The sequence below is a fragment of the Oncorhynchus clarkii genome, chromosome 23 (assembly GCF_045791955.1).
Source record: "Oncorhynchus clarkii lewisi isolate Uvic-CL-2024 chromosome 23, UVic_Ocla_1.0, whole genome shotgun sequence".
NCBI lineage: Eukaryota > Metazoa > Chordata > Actinopteri > Salmoniformes > Salmonidae > Oncorhynchus > Oncorhynchus clarkii.
Genome location: NC_092169.1, coordinates 8835880 through 8855392, shown reverse-complemented (window position 1 = coordinate 8855392; position 19513 = coordinate 8835880). Strand labels below are relative to the sequence as shown.

The window sequence follows — 19513 nt, the reverse complement described above, 5'->3', positions numbered from 1 at the left end:
ATCCGTAAACCTTTGAATTAAATCAATCTAATCCACAGTTCAGTATGTTTTAATGGCTTCGTTGAGTGTGAGGTAAAGGTGTTTTAACAGTTGTTGTTTTTTTCAGAGAAGGTTTTTACTTTTTACAGATCTTACATTTCAGAGTACGTCACTGGTTGCCAATTGTTATTTCACTGTTCAATACATGTCACATTTTGAGAACATTGTCAATAATTCCAAAAATAAAGAATTGAGTTATCATTTTTAAATTGTTGTTGCTGGAGGCCTGTTCAATTAAACCTTGTGGAAATAAGGTGTAATAATAAATATTAATACGCTTGGCCATCATGTAAACGAAAAATATCAACGCAAGGTGTGAATATGGCCAGTATTCAACTACATTGATTAACACCATGCGACCACCAGGGGTAGCCACCAGAGGTAGCCTTGATTTTTCTTGCCGTCATTGGACGGAGAAGGAGTACCATTATTTCCACATTAGTTCTCACATTAACGACAACAGGCTTCTGAGGAGGATGTCACAGATCACAGTGCATTCAAGGGAGATGATCGTCTTTGTTTTTTCGCAGGTGTTTGAACATCTGGAGAGGCTCGTTCATTACATTTATGAAATATTGCATTACATTTTGAGAAACCAGGAACGTACTCGACGATATTGTAAGTAATATAGCTACGACTTAGGCTATTGTTGTGACATATTGCAGGCTAGTGCAATTTCATTTAGGCTATGATAGGACAAGCTCTGGTGTGTGGCTGTGTGAACTTATGAGTTTACAACATGTATACCATATATACATGGCATTTTTAATCATACTTTTTGTTGTGTTGCTGCAGCATACAGTATGCATGTCAGTGTTTCAATATCATAAAATGGAAATTATTGCATTCTCTAGAACAGGGGTCCCCAAACTTTTTTGCATCAGGGGGACCCCCTTTGTGATAGCAAATACTTCAGGGACACCTTCATAATATCAGAATACAACTCCTACTTTAGAGTTTGATTAAAAATGGAATACAAGCAGTTTCATTAATGAAGTCTTGGGCCCTGGGAAAAAATGTCTCTTTGATACGGGGGGCATTAAAATATTTTAAAGCCCCCCCCCCCTTGGCATCAAAGAGGCATTTTTGCAGAATTGAAGCAAATTTCCTGCAAATCGATACATTTTTCCTTGGGGAAGATACGACTTTTAGCAGTTTTAGAACTATTTTCGTGCAATTATACACATTTTGCCATGGGGCAAATTATACATATAATTAGATATCTGGGGATGGGAATATTGCTAGCAACAACAGATGAAATACATTTTTGAAGACGTTTAGAGAGTGCAATAGAATACAATGTAATATATATATATATAAAATTACATTGTATTGCACTCTCTAAACGTCTTCAAAAATGCGACCAGATCTTAATTAATATATATATATATGTATATATATATATATATATATATATATATATATATATATATATATATATATATCTGGTCGCAGATCTAGAATCAAGATATAGTGATACAGTGTATCTCAGTTATGTCAATGTTTTCGTTTGTAAGATATTGTATCAGTTCCGTGCAATGAATGCAGGTATATAGGCTTCCTTATTTTCAGTCATTGGCTTGTACTGTATTTTTTCACCAAGTTTCATTCTTTGGAGGTTAAACCGAATGCAATTGATGCTTGGAAATTTAGAGATAGTTTGTCAATTAAATATTATCGTAGGGATGTATCTCCTGTGGATTCAAAATCTATTCAAGATGATCTGTTGCTAATCACATCTATTTTAACATAAAGCAGGGACGGCTCCAGGAATAAGCAGTTGCTTTGGGCCCCAGGCCGCTAGGGGGCCCTAAGCAACTGAAATTTGGTTGTGCATCAGCAATTTGTCTCTTGTTATGTCAATCACTGACAGTCACTCAATTATCCATGTTCACTCAATTATCCAACAAGTTAACAATTGTTTAGATTTGTACATTAGTCTAGCTAGCTATCTAAACTTGTAGTAATCATGGTCAAATACCGACCAGGCACGTGCCCAGGTGACCTGACCTCCAGCGGGCCGCCATTGATTGTGTTAGCTACCAAATCTCGATTAGAGCCCCAAAAAGGACAGAGCCGGCCGTAACATAAAGCATAACATTCTTCTCAAGGAGAAAGGAGACTTTTCACCAGACGGAGACCTATCATTGACAAGACGAGGGTGACCAAGAGCTCTCCTATGGTGAACAGCCAACAGCTGGCCATGGGCAACGGTTCAATCAAAGCCCCACGGCCAGAGGACAGATGCCTGGCCTCCAGCCTCAAGGTGGAGCCTCAGGGCAGCCCAGTGTGGGACGCGGAGCCCCTGAGGCTCAGGATAGCCCGCCTGGAAGAGGAGCTGGCCCAGAGGGACCAGGAGTTTAAAGCCCAGGAGCTGCAGCTGCAAAGCCTGCAGAGAGAGCTGGAGGCGAAAGTCTCCCAAATAGAGAAGCTCCAGGATGCCATCGGCTACAACAGCCTAGGCCGCTCCGCTCCGGCTCCCAACTACCCCAGCTACCGCATGCTCAGTGTCATCAACCAGGGTCCCACCCGCTTCCACAGGGTGGCCGTGGAGGTCCACTGCAGGCTCAAGGCCAAGGAGGGCGTGTCAGCTGAGCCCACCTCAGGGCACTTCTGCGGGGGTTTCAGAGCCCAACATGTGTCCATAGAGAGGGCCCGTGTCCGCAAGGTCTCCAGGTGGGTGTCAGACATCAACAGTACCACACAATGTTGTTGAGGATGTTGGAAGGGATAATAACTCTAGAAACATTTCCATGTCGTGGTGGACAGCCCAGACTGATTGTCCTCTATTGTACTTGTTCCTATTGTCTCATTCTCCCACATTTAATTACATTCTAACCTATTTCCCAACAAGCTAGAAGCAATCAGCTGGGTCTGTGATGATAAAGCCTTTAATCATTATTCGTTCTCACTGAATGCCGGTGTCTGGTATAGGCTACATGCACATAAAAAAATAACTATGCCGGGATCCAATCTGATCTCAAATCAAATCACATTTTATTTGTCACATGTGCCGAATACAACAGGAATTACCGTGAAACGCTTACTTACAAGCCCTTAACCAGCAGTTCAAGAAAATATTTCCTAAATAAACTAAAGTAAAAAATAAAATAACAGTAACGAGGCTATATACAGGGGGTACCGGTACCAAGTCAATGTGCGGGGGTACAGGTTAGTCGAGGTAATTTGTACATGTAGGTAGGGGTATCTTGCTTGGCCCGCAATGCACGTTTTAAAGTCAATGTGACCGTGTTCACGGAAACCACGTTCACAGGAAGAGGTGCATATGTCGGTTTAATTGTAAATGACCTTTTAAACGGCGCATTGTCCAAATCTGTGTTCTGATTGATTCTCGGTCCAAGTGTTCTCTGGAAAACTGCCTGACTCTCTTGAAAGAACAACAGCTCTGGCCAAGCCTTTGTAGTGTCTGCCACTCCAAGGAGATTCGAAATCCTGTATTAGCATTGGGGATAATTGGAAGGCACACGGGGAAACAAAGGCGTTGAGCATCAATACGCAATATGTATGGACTGGATAATTATGGCTTCAATTAAGCAGACCTCGGTTGCCTGCTTCACACTCTCCTGCTTTAGCTCATTCACCAGGTCGATATTAGGTTAATGGACTGGCCCTCGGCTGTCTGATGTGATAACATAGGCCTTGTAGTTAAGAGGGATACAGGGGGAAACTGACAGCACTAACGGTACTACATCAACAGTTTTGTCTTTAATGTGGCTGGTTTAGAGACTAGTGACAGCATAGGGCTATGTTCATCTGTGAAAACATGAACGCTGTAGTATAAATACAGTTGCAACTGCGTCGTTGAAAGTCTCTCGAGACAAAGCGTTTACTCACGGTCGCGCAAACTCAACCACCAGTTAGCAGCCCCTACTGTATGTAGGGCTTAGTGGGCTGTTTAAGGTGAACTAATTCGACTTTTGGCGTGCTTTCCTAGTACTTTACTGCAATACATTGAATCCTTTTGTTCAGAAAAGTTATCCAGAGGCGATAAAACCCACGTTATTCAAAATAATCTGCCCATTTGTGCTCCAAGTGCCAATTTACTTGACTTGCTGTCAAAGCTGATATTTGACTTCCAACTAAAACGCTGGATGAATATTGATATGGAGGTGAAACAAGCCTTTGACCTCTAAAAGTAGAGTGTCTGTGCCTCTTATCTGTGCTCCTCCTGCTCCTAGCACCAAGAAGCTAATCAATGACGCCATCATGAACAATGACTTCCTGAAGAAGCTGGATCCGCAGCACCTGAGGGAGATGGTGGACTGCATGTATGAGAGGATCTACACTGATGGCCAACTGGTCATCCAGGAGGGAGAACCAGGGAACTACCTCTATGTGCTGGCAGGTCATATCAACTTTATTACCTTCTTACACAGTATATCTTTGGCTGTTGGTCTATACTCAGGCTAGGTTTTGTCCCTTCAGATGGCCTGCTAAAGGTCACGCAGAATGGCAAATTGCTCGGAGAGATGCGTCCCAGGACTGCCTTTGGAGAGTTGGCTATATTGTACAACTGTAAGAGAACTGCTACAGTGAAAGGTGAGTTTAACTAGTAGAGTCTCTGGAATGAGAGGATTTCCTCTTTTTAGATACAATACTTTTCCACACACATCGTAAACAAAGTGTTCATACTCAAGTGCAGAAAACTACTCATGTGACATACATGATTACCAATGTATGACAGAGCAGCATGGCGGCACATGATTTTATGAGGAGTCACCAAGGGACTATTAAATCGCCATTAGAATGTGCAAAACCATATTTCACACAGGTGCTTTCTCTAATCTTGCATGGAATAGTACTGTAGGAACCACACACCTTTTTCACATATTGAAAGTATGTTCACGCAATGTTTTTCCAACTCATATAATGTTCTAAGAAAACCCAGCCCAGTGAATGTCTGATGTTGTGTGGTGTGTTGAACGGACTTGTGATTTCCAATGGCCAGCTGTATCCCAGGCTCATATCTGGGCTCTGGACCGTCAGACCTTCCAGAGTATTATGATGAAGTCTACACAGGCCACACAAGAAGAGTACGTCAGCATCCTACGCAGGTACAGCTAGAGGATTGGTCCTCAACCGTGAAGCAGGCATTGATGTCTAAGGGAGACGTGCATGAAAGTTTAGGAACATTAGGAACACAATAGAGATCCAATATGGATGGTGTTACTGTAAGAGATAGATGGGTTGAATGGCGCTGAAGGTTGGGAATAATAACAGCTAATAACAAGAAGATAACTAATATAAAACATCAAGTGTCCGTAAAAAGGGTACAGGGTCAGAACTTACAGGGTCAGGGTCAGAACTTTTGTGAAATAAAGAAATGATTGAGGTTCGAGGAAGGACAGGAGAAAAAACAAACAAAATATAAATGTAAAATAGACTGTGCCCGTAAAATGTATATAGTATGTATAAGCTGGAAGTAGAAGCCTAAGAGTTGTTGTTCATTAGTTTACTCCAATTAGCAGAGAAGTGGTAGGGTTAAAAAGTAATAAAGGAAAATGTATTTTTTTTAAAGATGCGTATATACAGTATATGTATGTATATGTATATGGGGGATTGGAAGTGATGCAGACAATTACATTGATGGAATTTATCTGCAATATTAAAGCTGATCTACCCCTTACATTTTTTTGAAATAAACATTTTACATTAGGAACACCTTCATTATATTGTGTTACAATATATGGAATGGCATCAACCCATGTGTTTGAAGTATTTGATTCCATCCCATAATTCCGCTCCAGCCATTACCACGAGCCCGTCCTCCCCAATTAAGGTGCCGGCAACCTCCTGTGCTACTACAATACCCCATTCAAAGGCACTTCAATATTTTGTCTTGCCCATTCACCCTCTGAATGGCACACACACACACACAATCCATGTCTCAATTGTCTCAAGGCTTAAACATCCTTATTTACGCTGCCTCCCCCCCTTCGTCTACACCGATTGAAGTGGATTCATCATGTGACATAAGTAAGGGAGCTTTCACCTGGTCAGTCTATGTCATGGAAAGAGCAGGTGTTCTTAATGTTTTGTATACTCAGTGTCAGTGGATTCATCATGTGACATCAGTAAGGGAGCTTTCACCTGGTCAGTCTATGTCATGGAAAGAGCAGGTGTTCTTAATGTTTTGTATATTCAGTGTCAGTGGATTCATCATGTGACATCAGTAAGGGAGCTTTCACCTGGTCAGTCTATGTCATGGAAAGAGCAGGTGTTCTTAATGTTTTGTATACTCAGTGTCAGTGGATTCATCATGTGACATCAGTAAGGGAGCTTTCACCTGGTCAGTCTATGTCATGGAAAGAGCAGGTGTTCTTAATGTTTTGTATATTCAGTGTCAGTGGATTCATCATGTGACATCAGTAAGGGAGCTTTCACCTGGTCAGTCTATGTCATGGAAAGAGCAGGTGTTCTTAATGTTTTGTATACTCAGTGTCAGTGGATTCATCATGTGACATCAGTAAGGGAGCTTTCACCTGGTCAGTCTATGTCATGGAAAGAGCAGGTGTTCTTAATGTTTTGTATACTCAGTGTCAGTGGATTCATCATGTGACATCAGTAAGGGAGCTTTCACCTGGTCAGTCTATGTCATGGAAAGAGCAGGTGTTCTTAATGTTTTGTATACTCAGTGTCAGTGGATTCATCATGTGACATCAGTAAGGGAGCTTTCACCTGGTCAGTCTATGTCATGGAAAGAGCAGGTGTTCTTAATGTTTTGTATACTCAGTGTCAGTGGATTCATCATGTGACATCAGTAAGGGAGCTTTCACCTGGTCAGTCTATGTCATGGAAAGAGCAGGTGTTCTTAATGTTTTGTATACTCAGTGTCAGTGGATTCATCATGTGACATCAGTAAGGGAGCTTTCACCTGGTCAGTCTATGTCATGGAAAGAGCAGGTGTTCTTAATGTTTTGTATATTCAGTGTCAGTGGATTCATCATGTGACATCAGTAAGGGAGCTTTCACCTGGTCAGTCTATGTCATGGAAAGAGCAGGTGTTCTTAATGTTTTGTATACTCAGTGTCAGTGGATTCATCATGTGACATCAGTAAGGGAGCTTTCACCTGGTCAGTCTATGTCATGGAAAGAGCAGGTGTTCTTAATGTTTTGTATACTCAGTGTCAGTGGATTCATCATGTGACATCAGTAAGGGAGCTTTCACCTGGTCAGTCTATGTCATGGAAAGAGCAGGTGTTCTTAATGTTTTGTATACTCAGTGTCAGTGGATTCATCATGTGACATCAGTAAGGGAGCTTTCACCTGGTCAGTCTATGTCATGGAAAGAGCAGGTGTTCTTAATGTTTTGTATACTCAGTGTCAGTGGATTCATCATGTGACATCAGTAAGGGAGCTTTCACCTGGTCAGTCTATGTCATGGAAAGAGCAGGTGTTCTTAATGTTTTGTATACTCAGTGTCTACTATTAAGTTAGGTTATCTTTGAAGTTGCTGTGAGTATGTTTCATTGCTAAATCCACATTTTTTTGCCCCCAATACCTATCTCTGTGTCCTTATCTTTTATAGTGTATCTCTGCTGAGAGACCTGCCAGAAGAGAAGCGTTCTAAAATCGTTGACTGTCTGGAAATTGTGAGCCTTTTACTTTGTTTCTTAATCAGACTTTTTTTTATAACAGGTGATTTGGGAAGATTTGTTGATTATTTTGTCTCATGCCTAGGACTATTTTGATAAAGGAGAGTATATCATTCGGGAGGGCGAAGAAGGGAACACTTTCTTCATTATAGCAAAAGGAGAGGTAAGACACAAGTTACACATCGTTCATGTTTGTAGCTGAAAAGACTCACTTTCGTATCTGGCGTTACAGAGAAGTTGAAGTGCTTTATCCGACCGTGATAGATCATGCTATCTTGATTGCAGAAAACGTAGTCTGCCATTTTGGATCGAGGGCAAAAGAGATAGCCCTTAACATGCTGTGGTTTCTGGCCAGGTGTGTGTCACCCAGACCACAGAGGGATGTACTGAGCCGCGGGAGATAAAGACGCTGGGTGTGGGCGACTACTTTGGAGAAAAAGCCCTCATAAGGTAAGAGCTGTTACTGATCGCTTTGACCGACTCAAAATGTTAAATGAGCAAAAGCACTCGGGCCTGGTTTGTCTTGCACCAAGGCAAGTATCAAACACACTTGTAACACACCGTCGGTTCCCTCGTTCTCCCATGTTAATATGCGTTTGTCCAATTTTCATTGCTAGCCCCCTGATTGACAATCCACACATTTTACCAACGCGGTTTCAATCAAATCCTTTCACCATAGTGTAGAGTAGTGGGCCTCGAAATGTCTGTCTGTCTGTCTGACAAAGACATGCATTATCTGGTGGCTATTGCATGATTCTGTGGTGAATTTCCATAGGATTCAATTGTGTGTAGCTCTGCTGAATAAGACTGTCTGTTTCTTTCCAGTGAGGATGTGCGTTCAGCAAACATCATCTCTACTGAGAATGACACACAGTGCTTGGTGGTGGACAGAGAGTGAGTGCGTTCACTGCGCGCACACACACACACACACACACACATTGAAAGGAAACAGCAGTCATGTGTTTATGCCTCCTCTCCAGCAACTTCAACCAGATGGTGGGCACTTATGAGGAGCTGCAGGCGTATCTGAAGGAATATGTCGAAGAGCTCTCCCGATGTGACGTGAGGAGAAATGCACTGTAAGTTGTTCCACAAAATTACTGTTTCCACATAATTCAAATAACAAATGGCAGTTACGTACATTGACAAATACCCAACCACCCCAGACATTGTAGGGCCCCACTGTGGGAAGAAACAGAGATTTAGGAGTTGAACCCAAATGGTCCCCCCTCCCTCCCTCCCTCCCTCCCTCCCTCCCTCCCTCCCTCCCTCCCTCTCCCTCCCTCCCTCCCTCCCTCCCTCCCTCCCTCCCTCCCTCCCTCCCTCCCTCCCTCTTTCCACAGGCCCCATTCCCCCGTTATCGACTCGTCCCCAGAGGCCCAGGAAGTGCATCGGCTCAGGGAGAGGATTGCTGTCCTCCCCACCCATGACCCCTTCCAGGACCTGGAGGTCATAGCCACACTGGGCATGGGTGGGTTCGGCCGAGTAGAGCTGGTGAGTGGCCTGATGTCTGGGTCACACCACAACATAAAGCAACGGCAAAAACAACAGCATGGGCATAGGCCTACAGTTGCTATAAAAACAATGTAACATCATGTCAATAATTGTTATGTTTATATTGCAGGTGAAACTGAGAGATGAAGACACCACATTTGCTCTGAAGTGTATTAAAAAGAAGCACATTTTGGACACGAGACAACAGGAGCACATCTACTCTGAGAGGAATGTCCTTCAGCTGACCAAGTCACACTTCATAGTCAGGTCTGCGTCACATGCTCACAATGCTCTCTGGTTGTCCTCACACAACACTGCCTATTGCAAAGTCCCCAAAGCAGTGTAAACATCCATAGCCTTTTATTCAGGCTTTTTTTTCAAGCTTTGACAACTGCAATGTTTTCTTAGAGTACTTCACATGATACATGTTTATATCAGTGTAAAGGAGTTCCAATATGAATGGAGCATGACTGCTATCACCTGGACCATATGACAATCAGGTTCAATCTAAAGAGCAAGGCCAACTACTCTGTCACTGTAACCTGTTGTACTGACCTGTTATTTCACACGGTCATCTTTAATCAAGGGTGTCAATTTCAGGCCCCAACTGTAGATGTACTCTATTCCCAATCATCTTTTTGCTTTTTGAGGATCCTGTATTGTTTCATAAAAAACAATGTATGGTTATACAACATCATACAATCGCAGTGGGATGCAAAGTGGGACCTCGTGAATCCGCTGAATGCATAAACAAACAGTTAAGTGAAGGACACATTCATTGTTCAGATCTATGAAACAGAGAAGAGAGTGTTTGTATTCACAATGGAAATTAATACAGCATGTATTGTATCCATCTAGTCAATGCGTAACGCATGTTTAGAGTGGTTTCTGACAAAAGTCAAACTTTAAATATAAATGAGGCAAATGCTGCCAAGACCAGTCTTACTTTCACATACTTTCGATGGTTTTAAAATTCATTGAAACAAATATTGTAATCTAGTGTAACTAGATTTCCATTCAATTGGCGACAGATTTTCATGCCAATATTCTAAAATCTGCATTGAACAATATGCGCATTTTCACACCAGAGATGTGTTTCCATCAAACGGACTTATTGCGGATAAAAGGCTGTGCTTGATGACATAGTGCATATAAAAATATATTTTGCGATTTTAATTCCAATGTACCGAATAAAAAGTTAAATGGGTTTCAATTGCATTTTTCAACTCGACTGATGGTTTGTCACAAAAATCGTTACGTAATATTGCAAATGTGCCCACTCTGGTCTTGGCACGTGCACTATAGCCAACAGCTCACAGATACAGTGTGGGTGGGGCTAACTAGCCAACAGCTCACAGATACAGTGTGGGTGGGGCAAACTAGCCAACAGCTCACAGATACAGTGTGGGTATATACATGATGAGATTATTATGGATCATTTTTATTTGTCAAACGGCAGCCAAACATCGATCATCATGTCACCAGAATAAGACCCTCGAAATGTATTGGAAAGGAGCATCAAGCTCACTTTCACCACCCTGTGAAGTTCACATTAATGGATTTAATCTGTAGCCTAATAAACTGCATGCTTTCATGAGTAGTAGTGGGAGGACAACACAACATACAGTACCAGTCACACCTACTCATTCAAGGGGTTTTCTTTGTTTTTTACTATTTTCTTCATTGTAGTATAATAATGAAGATATCAAAACTATGAAATAGCACATGGAATCATGTAGTAACCAAAAAAAGTGTTAACCAAATGTTTTATATTTGAGATTCTTCAAAGTAGCCACCCTTTGCCTTGATGACAGCTTTGCACACTCGTTGGATTCTCTCAACCAGCTTCATGAGGAATGCTTTTCCAACGGTCTTGAAGGAGTTCCCACATATGCTGAGCACTTGTTGGCTGCTTTTCCTTCACTCTGCGGTCCAATTCATCCCAAACCATCTCAATTGGGTTGAGGTCAGGTGATTGTGGATGCCCGGTCATCTGATGTAGCACTCAAATAGCCCTTACACAGTGTCTTTTGGGCCATTGTGCTGTTGAAAACAAATGATAGTCCAACTAAGCGCAAACCAGATGGGAGGTGTATCGCTGCAGAACGCTGTGGTAGCCATGCTGGTTAATTGATTTAGAAATCAAGGCACAATCACAAAGAGTGAGCACCCCCACACCATCACACCACCTCCTCCATGCTTCACGGTGGGAACCATACATGAGGAGATCATCCGTTCACCTGCTCTGCATCTCGCAAAGACACTATGGTTGGAACAAATCTTCCTTTGAGGAGTTCAAATCCTTTCATAAGAGCCAGTTTCATCATAGCGCTTGATGGTTTTTGCGACTGCACTTCAAGAAACTTTCAAAGTTCTGGAAATTTTGACCAATGGACTTGGTCTTTTACCAAATAGGGCTATGACTTTTTTCATACATCAGGTAATTAATCTGCATGAAATGAATGGATGGAAACCTGGCTAGTTTTAAACAAAGTGATGTTTATTATTTCCCAAGTGATTTAGTTCCATTGCCATGACTCCCATGACTTGTGAGTGAAAGGTCTCATTTCACTGAATAAGACAAGTCAGCTCTCAGATTGACACGGGAAAAGGGACTGTGGAAGTGAAGGGTGTTGACCATGAAACAAGAAGTGGTTCATGAGAGGAAAGTTAGAACTTGTCCTTGGCCCCCCTCCACGTGTTCTATGGTCCAGTATGAGTTGCTAAGGAGTCCCTTTGGAGAATGTCGTTGTCCTTGGTCTCACCGCTGAGTGTAGACTAAGGTTTGATTTATCCGCCCTGTGACATTCAAGGACAAAAGGTCTGGGCAAACACTGATTCCAGCTGCCACTCAAAGAGGAAAGTTCAGTTTGAATGCCATATCCATCTTCACACATCTCTCTCTTCTCTCTCTTTTTCAAAATACTCCTTTCTCTCACTCTGCTTTCCTAGTAACTGTTCTTTGGGGCTCAATTGACAAACAGATCCAAGGCAAACAAAAAGCAGCTTAACACCTGAAAGTGCCTCACCCAAAGAAATATACTGCGGAGCAGAAGACCTCTGTCAAGCAGTCATGTCTTTAAGAACCCCAGAACAGTAACATTGTTCAGATGGTCCTAAGTCCTCTAAATGTCACTTTGTGTTCCAGGTTGTTTCGGACATTCCGAGATGACAAGTATGTGTACTTGCTACTGGAAGTCTGTCTGGGTGGTGAGCTGTGGAGTGTACTACGGGACATGTGAGTGTAGGTTGTCTTACATCTGCTAAAACACCTCAAAAGCCTGTAATCAATAGAGCTCGCCAGCTTGTAGTCCTAAAAACACAACGTTTTGTTTCGTAAAGCCGTTCCTATGGGGAAAAATGAATGGGGAAAGAAGCCTTTATGTGCGTCGTGTTTTTTTGAATGACATAAATGCTTCAAAATTCCTAAAAGGTTATGTTAGCTGATTAAGATTATCTCATAGAACAAAATGTATAAGATGTCTTAAGCCTGTGTTTATCACAGACCTTATTTTCAACGTTTATTCCAAAACCCTACAGAAACTCCATTCATTTCCCCATAGGCTTTGTCCAATGAACCGTAGTGGAGTTTGTGCTTAAAAAAATGCCAATCAAAAGTAATCAGTACAAAATCCTAGTATGTGTCTTAATGTTGGCCTTGACTGTGAAACAGGAGTTTCTTTGAGGAGCAGACAGCCCGCTTCTGCATTGCCTGTGTCCTGGAAGCCTTTGACTACCTCCACGCCAGAGGAATCATCTACAGAGACCTGAAACCTGAGAACCTACTACTGGATGCAGAAGGCTATGTCAAAATGGTAATAGACCTTAATTTGATCACTGCTCATTTTCAGTTGTTTGTACATAGTCAGACACTACATGACCAAAAGTATGTGGACACCTGCTCATCGAACATCTCATTCCAAAATCATGGGCATTAATATGGAGTTGGTCCCCCCTTTGCTGCTATAACAGCCTCCACTCTTCTGGGAAGGCTTTCCACTAGATGTTGGAACATTGCTGCTGAGACTTGGTTCCATTCAGCCACAAGAGGTTTAGTGGGGTCAAGCACTGATGTTGGGCGGTTTGTACTGGCTCACAGTCGCTGTTCCAATTCATCCCAAAGGTGTTCGACAGGGTTGAGTTCAGGGCTCTGTGCAGCCTAGTCAAGTTCTTCCACACCGATCTCAATAAACCATTTCTGTATGGACCTTGCTTAGTACACGGGGGCATTGTCATGATGCTTTACACCACTCCAACCGACACTTGGCATTGTGAATGGTGGTCTGTGTCGGCCATGGAAAGCTTCCGATGAACAGTTCTTGTGTTGACGTTACTTCCAGAGGCAGTGTAACGGAGTGAAGGACTGGTGCCGGGGAGTCAGGCGCAGGAGATCAGAGATGGGTGATAACAGGATAACTTTAATATACACCCTGGCCCAAAGGCACAGGCGAGGCAACACAAAGCACAACCACGGTAACATGAACCGAATTAAACAAAACAAACAAACCTAGGTTTGAAACAAACCTAGCGCAAGCCAGCCTGTAGCGTTAACACCCTACACAAAGAACAATTCCACACACAGACATGGGGGAAACAGAGGGTAATATACATTTAGTCTGATGAGGGAATGTGAACCAGGTGTGCGGGAAAACAAGACAAAACAAATGTAAAATGAAAGAGGAGCGGCGATGGCTAGAAGACCGGTGACGTCGACCGCCGAACGCCGCCCGAACAAGGAGAGGGACCGACTTTGGCGGAAGTCGTGACAGGCAGTTTGTAGTGATTGTTGCAACTAAGGACAGACAATTTTTTTGTGCGCTACACGCTTCAGCACTTTGCTGTTCAATTTTGTGAGCTTGTGTGGCCTACCACTTCACGGCTGAGCCGTTGTTGCTCCTAGACGTTTCCACTTCCCAATAACAGCACTTACAGTTGACCGGGGCATCTCTAGCAGGGCAGACATTTGATGAACTGACTTGTTGCAAAGGTGGCATCCTATGACGGTGACAAATTGAAAATCTGTTAGCTCTTCAGTAAGATCATTCTAGCCTTCTATAGCCAAAACCACCAGGGGTGTACATGTTTGAAGGGGTGTCCATGTTACAGTATCTGTCTGTTTCCTCAGGCTGACTTTGGTTTTGCTAAGAGGATAGGCCTGGGGAAGAAGACATGGACATTCTGTGGGACCCCAGAGTATGTGGCCCCAGAGGTCATCATGAACAAGGGCCATGACTTTGGAGCTGACTGCTGGTCTCTAGGGATCCTCATCTTTGAGCTGCTGACTGGCAGGTGAGACAGTAGGACAGTATGACCTGTGATGTGATCTGCCTTTGACAATAACAGTGCCCCAAATGGGTGGAGTGTTGTGGACACTGAGTATGTGCTTGAATCTTGAATAAGGCTCTTCAGGCTCTTCACTCTGAGAGGAACCATTAGACGTTAGGCCTCATTCCACAACCACGGTAACATATTTGACACTAGGATGTTGAGTGTATGAGTGTCTATCAGCCTACTTGAGATAGCTTGTTGGGCTGCATAAGACAATACAGTGTGTGTAAGTGCCCCAAGCATATCCACGATACCATTTAGCTAGAGCCTGTCATGTTCATCATGAGCAAGATCCCTCAAGATCCCCTATTTGTTTTCTACACGTTTTCAACCCTCCAAACCACCTCTTCCAGCCCACCATTTTCTGGAACTGACCCTATAAAGATCTACACCATGGTCCTCCACGGGATTGAAAAGGTTGAGTTCCCCAAGAGGATCAGCAAGCGCCCCGATGACCTCATCAGGAGACTCTGCAAGTATGTGGCTGTGGCATCACTGACTGCTGTTGTAGTAATCCCATTAAGCGACAAATAAGGCTGTAGTTGAATTAAATGAACAGTGTGTCTGTCTGTCTGTCTACTTTGTTTGAGGTAAAGCCAACAAAAATAATGAAACCCTAGTTCCCCATAGAGCGACGCACAATTGGCCCAGCGTCGTCCGGGTTTGGCCGGGGTAGGCCGTCATTGTAAATAAGAATTTGTTCTGAACTGACTTGTCTAGTTAAATAAAGGTTAAATAAAATGTACAAAAATTATAATAAGAATTGTGGTCCGTCCCCCTAGTAATTGATGTCCGTCCCTATAGTAACATCCCTAGCAACCTATCAGGGCACAAGTCACACAGGTCAGAGAGAGTTTGAGAGGCTGGTTTATGGTACCCCCTAGACTCTCAGGCTCCAGTCATGGGGGATGGGGAGTGGAGTGTGCAGCTCAGGGTTGTGAGGTGCTAATAACAGTCCCTACTCACTGTATTCTCCCAATTAGCACCTTAACACCAGTAAACCTGACGAAGATCCTCTGGATCTAAATGTTGTCGTGGTGGTAATTGACAGCATATAAAGGATGTGTCTGTAAATTCAATCTGGCAGTCTGCTCCGATAGCAGAGCACTCTGTATTGAGAGTGCCAGAGAATAATAATGAAGGAATTTAGCAACACCCTTCACTTGTGGAAATGACAGGTGACAGTAAACGTCTGCAAAAAATATTTTATTAAATTGTTGCCAGCAGCACAGTTACATTCACTAACCCTCTAAATTACATGAAAACAGTCCAACTAGCTCTGCTAGGGCAGTAGAGTGTGTTCACTCATTTGTGTCTGGAAGTAGCTAGTAAGCTAGCCAACTTTAGCCTGTTAGCGTGGGTGCTTGACTGCCGTTGTGAGTTCAGAACACTCAGATTAAACCCTACCAGAGCGTCCAGTGTGTGCTCTGAACGCTCAGAGAGTGAAACGCTCTGAATTTACTAACAACCCAGAGTGCACTTTGACACACTTTCAGCTGACAAAACAGTATGTTGATATTTGATTGGTCATAAATAGGTTACTTGACAAGGCTAGTGAGCACCATGTTTAAAATCCTTTGGCCAGCTCAGTGAGTCACACAGCAATTGAGCCTTTAGTAATTGACCAGACAAAAACAACTGAATGTAATTGGTCCATGAGTGGCCTGCATTGATAATAATCACATACCAAACCAGACCAGGTCTGAATCAAATAGACTGTGTCATATCTACTGTATCAACCTGCTTTCGTGTGTGTGTATAGGGTATTAGCTGCAATCATGTTGTCAGCATTCTGTTTGTCCAGATGGTTGTCAACAATAACATCTACATATATATATTGTCCTGCCTTTAGGCTCAACCCTGTGGATAGGCTTGGTAATAAGAAGAACGGAATCCTCAACATTAAGAAACACAAGTGGGTCTGCTTCTTTTTAATAAAGCATCATCAACACCAACTACACACCTAGACAGATCCTAGATCCTAGCCACTAATCAGCTACGGTTCTTTAACGTATTCAGCCATTGATGGATTTCTGATCTAAATCCAGCTCAGTTTGAACAACTTGCTCAGTGGTGCCTTCATAACCAGTAGGCTATGGATCATTCTCTCTCCGTTCAGTCACCCAGAGACATTAGGATAATTATTTTTGAACCTATTGGTGTCATACCTCTCTGCACTGTGCAGAGCAATGTGTGTTGAGCACCTACCTCCTCCCTTCTCTTCAGTATCATGTCACAATAGTCAGTACTGCATAAAAAAAACAGCACTTTTACCTGGGAGTAATTAGCTGTGAGAATGGGGGGGTGCATCTGCCTCCTTATTTAATCAGCAGAGCAGAGCCTGAATAGACCATAGGACTGGCAGAGCTGTCTCCCTCTCAACAGTCATCCAAGCACTAATGCTCGAAGCTGGAGGAACTCACTGAGCAAATCATAAAATCGTGACAGCCATTTTGACCTTTGTTTGGTCATTAGAGAGATGTTCCTGTTCTGTGTAGGCGAGTGATGTTTGGTAGAAATGGTATGTAAACATTAGTGGCCCTATTAGCAGTTCAATATGACCTAAATCATTCTGTTTTTAGTGTTGCTGTGACTGTATACTCCTGTGTGTGTGTCTTCCTGCAGAATAAAACATTTTGTTCACTGCTTGATACAGGGTCCTATAGGCTGGGGTCTGTCTTTGTGGGGTGATGTGTGTGCATGTATGCAATATCTATACCAACTGTTCTGCATTGTATTGGGTCTGGTGGAGTGTGTGGGCACTGGGGGATGATGGGATCTGATTCTGTCAGAAAATGAATAGCTGACTTTTTGTGACGTCTTGCAGGTGGTTCCAGGGCTTCAACGGGGAGGGGCTGAGATGCCAGAAGCTCATGTCCCCACTGAAGAGAGAGGTGAAGTGTTCTGATGCGTAGTACTCTAATCACAAAATTATAGAGTACAGGTATATGACCGTCAAAGGAGTTCTTGGATGTGACTGTATCTGACGGGTGTTCTTTGATGTTCCTCTACCCAGCTGAAGGGGCCGATGGACCACAGCCACTTTGACATCTTTCCCCCAGAGCTGGAGGTGCCTCCAGATGAGCTGTCAGGCTGGGACAAGGACTTCTGAGGTGCCATTTTGAGCCTCTACTCCGCACAGCCATGTCTCCAGACAGGTGGTGTCACTCTACTACCTGACACCGGTGTTCCCCTACTGCAGTGATCTGTGCTATCTGGTAAAAGACAATAGACACCACAGAAGCAGCCTTGACTGAATACTGTAATCCCGTCTCTTCCCTGCGGTTGCCATTCTTGCCATATATTTGACATCATGAGTGCCTGGCTGTTGCTGCCTTGCAGACGGAGAAGATCACCTTTTTTGGGGGCTCTTGGCCGGAGGAACAGTGTGTGAAGTGTCACTTGAAACTCTCATGTGACAGCAAGGAATTTCATCAAGTGGTTAACTTTGAGTGCCAAAAACTCTAATCTCGGTCAAATTCTTTCCCTCAGACAGAAACTCTTAGGACAATGGAAGTAAATAATAAAGCTTCTTGATTGTTACAATTAAAAACCAATGCATTTCGGCTTTTGGAAATTCTTCAGGGTTCTTACAAAAGAAAATAAATAATGAGGGTTTTATACAGTACATTTCAAAATGGCCTACTATGGACAAATCACTATAAGACAACGTACTGTAACAAAATATCTGATTAGTAAAAAATCTGACCAATTGTCCTTGACACATTACACACAATACATATTACAGTCACACATTATTTGGATAGTCCGGATCCGGATATGCCATCTGTAGATGCTCTACAGATGGTCATATTATCAACAAACTATATGTTGATAAGCAACTGCTTGCTAAGATTAGGGTAAGGGTTAAGTTTAGGGCTAGGGTTAGTAGATACCAGTGGCGGTAAACTTCTTCAGAATCGGTGGATCCCCTGTGGGACAGTTGAGCTAACATAAGCTAATGCGATTAGCATGAGGTTGTAAGTAACAGGAACATTTCCCAGGACATAGACATATCTGTTATTGGCTGAAAGCTTAAATGATTGTTAATCAAACTGCACTGTCAAATTTACAGTAGCTATTACAGTGAAAGAATACCATGCTATTGTTTGAGGAGAGTACACAGTTTTGAACATGAAAAGTTGTTAATAAACAAATTAGGCACATTTGAGCAGTCTTGATAAAACATTTTGAACAGATATGCAATGGTTCATCGGATCAGTATAGCCATCTAGTGGGCTGGAATATTACATTATGGCCTTTCTCTTGTGTTTAAAAGATGATGGTAGAAAAAAAAAAATACAAAAAACTGTTGTTTTTTTATTTTTATTATCTTTTACCGGATCTAATGTGTTATATTCTACATTCCTTTCACATTTCCACAAACTTCAAAGTGTATCCTTTCAAATAGTACCAAGAATATGCATATCCTTGCTTCAGGGCCTGAGCTACAGGCAGTTAGATTAGGGTATGTCATTTTAGGCGAAAATTGAAAAAAAAAAGGGTCCGATCCTTATTAAGGTGACCAGATTTCTGAAATGAAAACCGGGGACATTTCCAGTTCGGCGGTCAATATATCATTAAAATATCCAATGTTATTGTCTATGAAATAAAAAAGGGGACAATTCCGGTTTCATGTATTTAGTCTAACTGTGATAGAGAAAACAACTATATTACAGAAACACTACAGACAAGACAGAACAGCCTTTCAGTGGTCCTGGTAGTCTGGGTAGAATAAGAGCAGAAGAGAACATGAGCTAAATTTAAGAAAACAGAAATGTCACGTCCTGATCTGTTTCACCTGTTCCTGTGATTGTCTCCACCCCCTCCAGGTATCGCTTATTTTCCCCAGTGTATTTATCCCTGTGTTTCCTGTCTCTATGTGCCAGTTCGTCTTGTATGTTTAGTCAAGTCAACCAGTGTGTTTTTCCCGTACTCCTTTTGCTATTCTCCTTTTTCTAGTCCTCCTGGTTTCGACCCTTGCCTGTTTCTGGACTCTGTACCTGCCTGCCTGACCATTCTGCCTGCCTTGACTA

At 42.6% G+C, this 19513-nt stretch overlaps 1 protein-coding gene across 1 annotated transcript; it reads left to right on the top strand.

The window, feature by feature from the left end:
* The first annotated feature begins 513 nt into the window (after positions 1–513).
* On the top strand, positions 514–18095 carry LOC139381360 (cGMP-dependent protein kinase 2-like). The gene is made up of 19 exons (XM_071124831.1): positions 514–657; positions 2151–2715; positions 4239–4405; positions 4486–4599; positions 5009–5114; positions 7589–7652; positions 7741–7818; positions 8011–8105; positions 8481–8549; positions 8636–8734; positions 8999–9149; positions 9280–9416; positions 12298–12387; positions 12823–12964; positions 14275–14438; positions 14831–14953; positions 16330–16392; positions 17305–17371; positions 17494–18095. Exons 2-19 carry the CDS (start codon positions 2219–2221, stop codon positions 17587–17589), a joined length of 2322 nt encoding a protein of 773 aa, XP_070980932.1. The 5' UTR covers positions 514–657; positions 2151–2218; the 3' UTR covers positions 17590–18095.
* The last annotated feature ends 1418 nt before the right edge of the window (positions 18096–19513 follow it).

What these genes read in the sequence shown, in the direction of transcription:
- LOC139381360 (XM_071124831.1), top strand. Translation starts at nt 2,219, where the DNA reads ATGGTGAACAGCCAACAGCTGGCCATGGGCAACGGTTCAATCAAAGCC. An exon ending in TGCTTGGTGGTGGACAGAGA is followed by an intron (nt 8,550 to 8,635) that starts GTGAGTGCGTTC and finishes CCTCCTCTCCAG; the next exon opens with CAACTTCAACCAGATGGTGG. An exon ending in TGGAGTGTACTACGGGACAT is followed by an intron (nt 12,388 to 12,822) that starts GTGAGTGTAGGT and finishes ACTGTGAAACAG; the next exon opens with GAGTTTCTTTGAGGAGCAGA.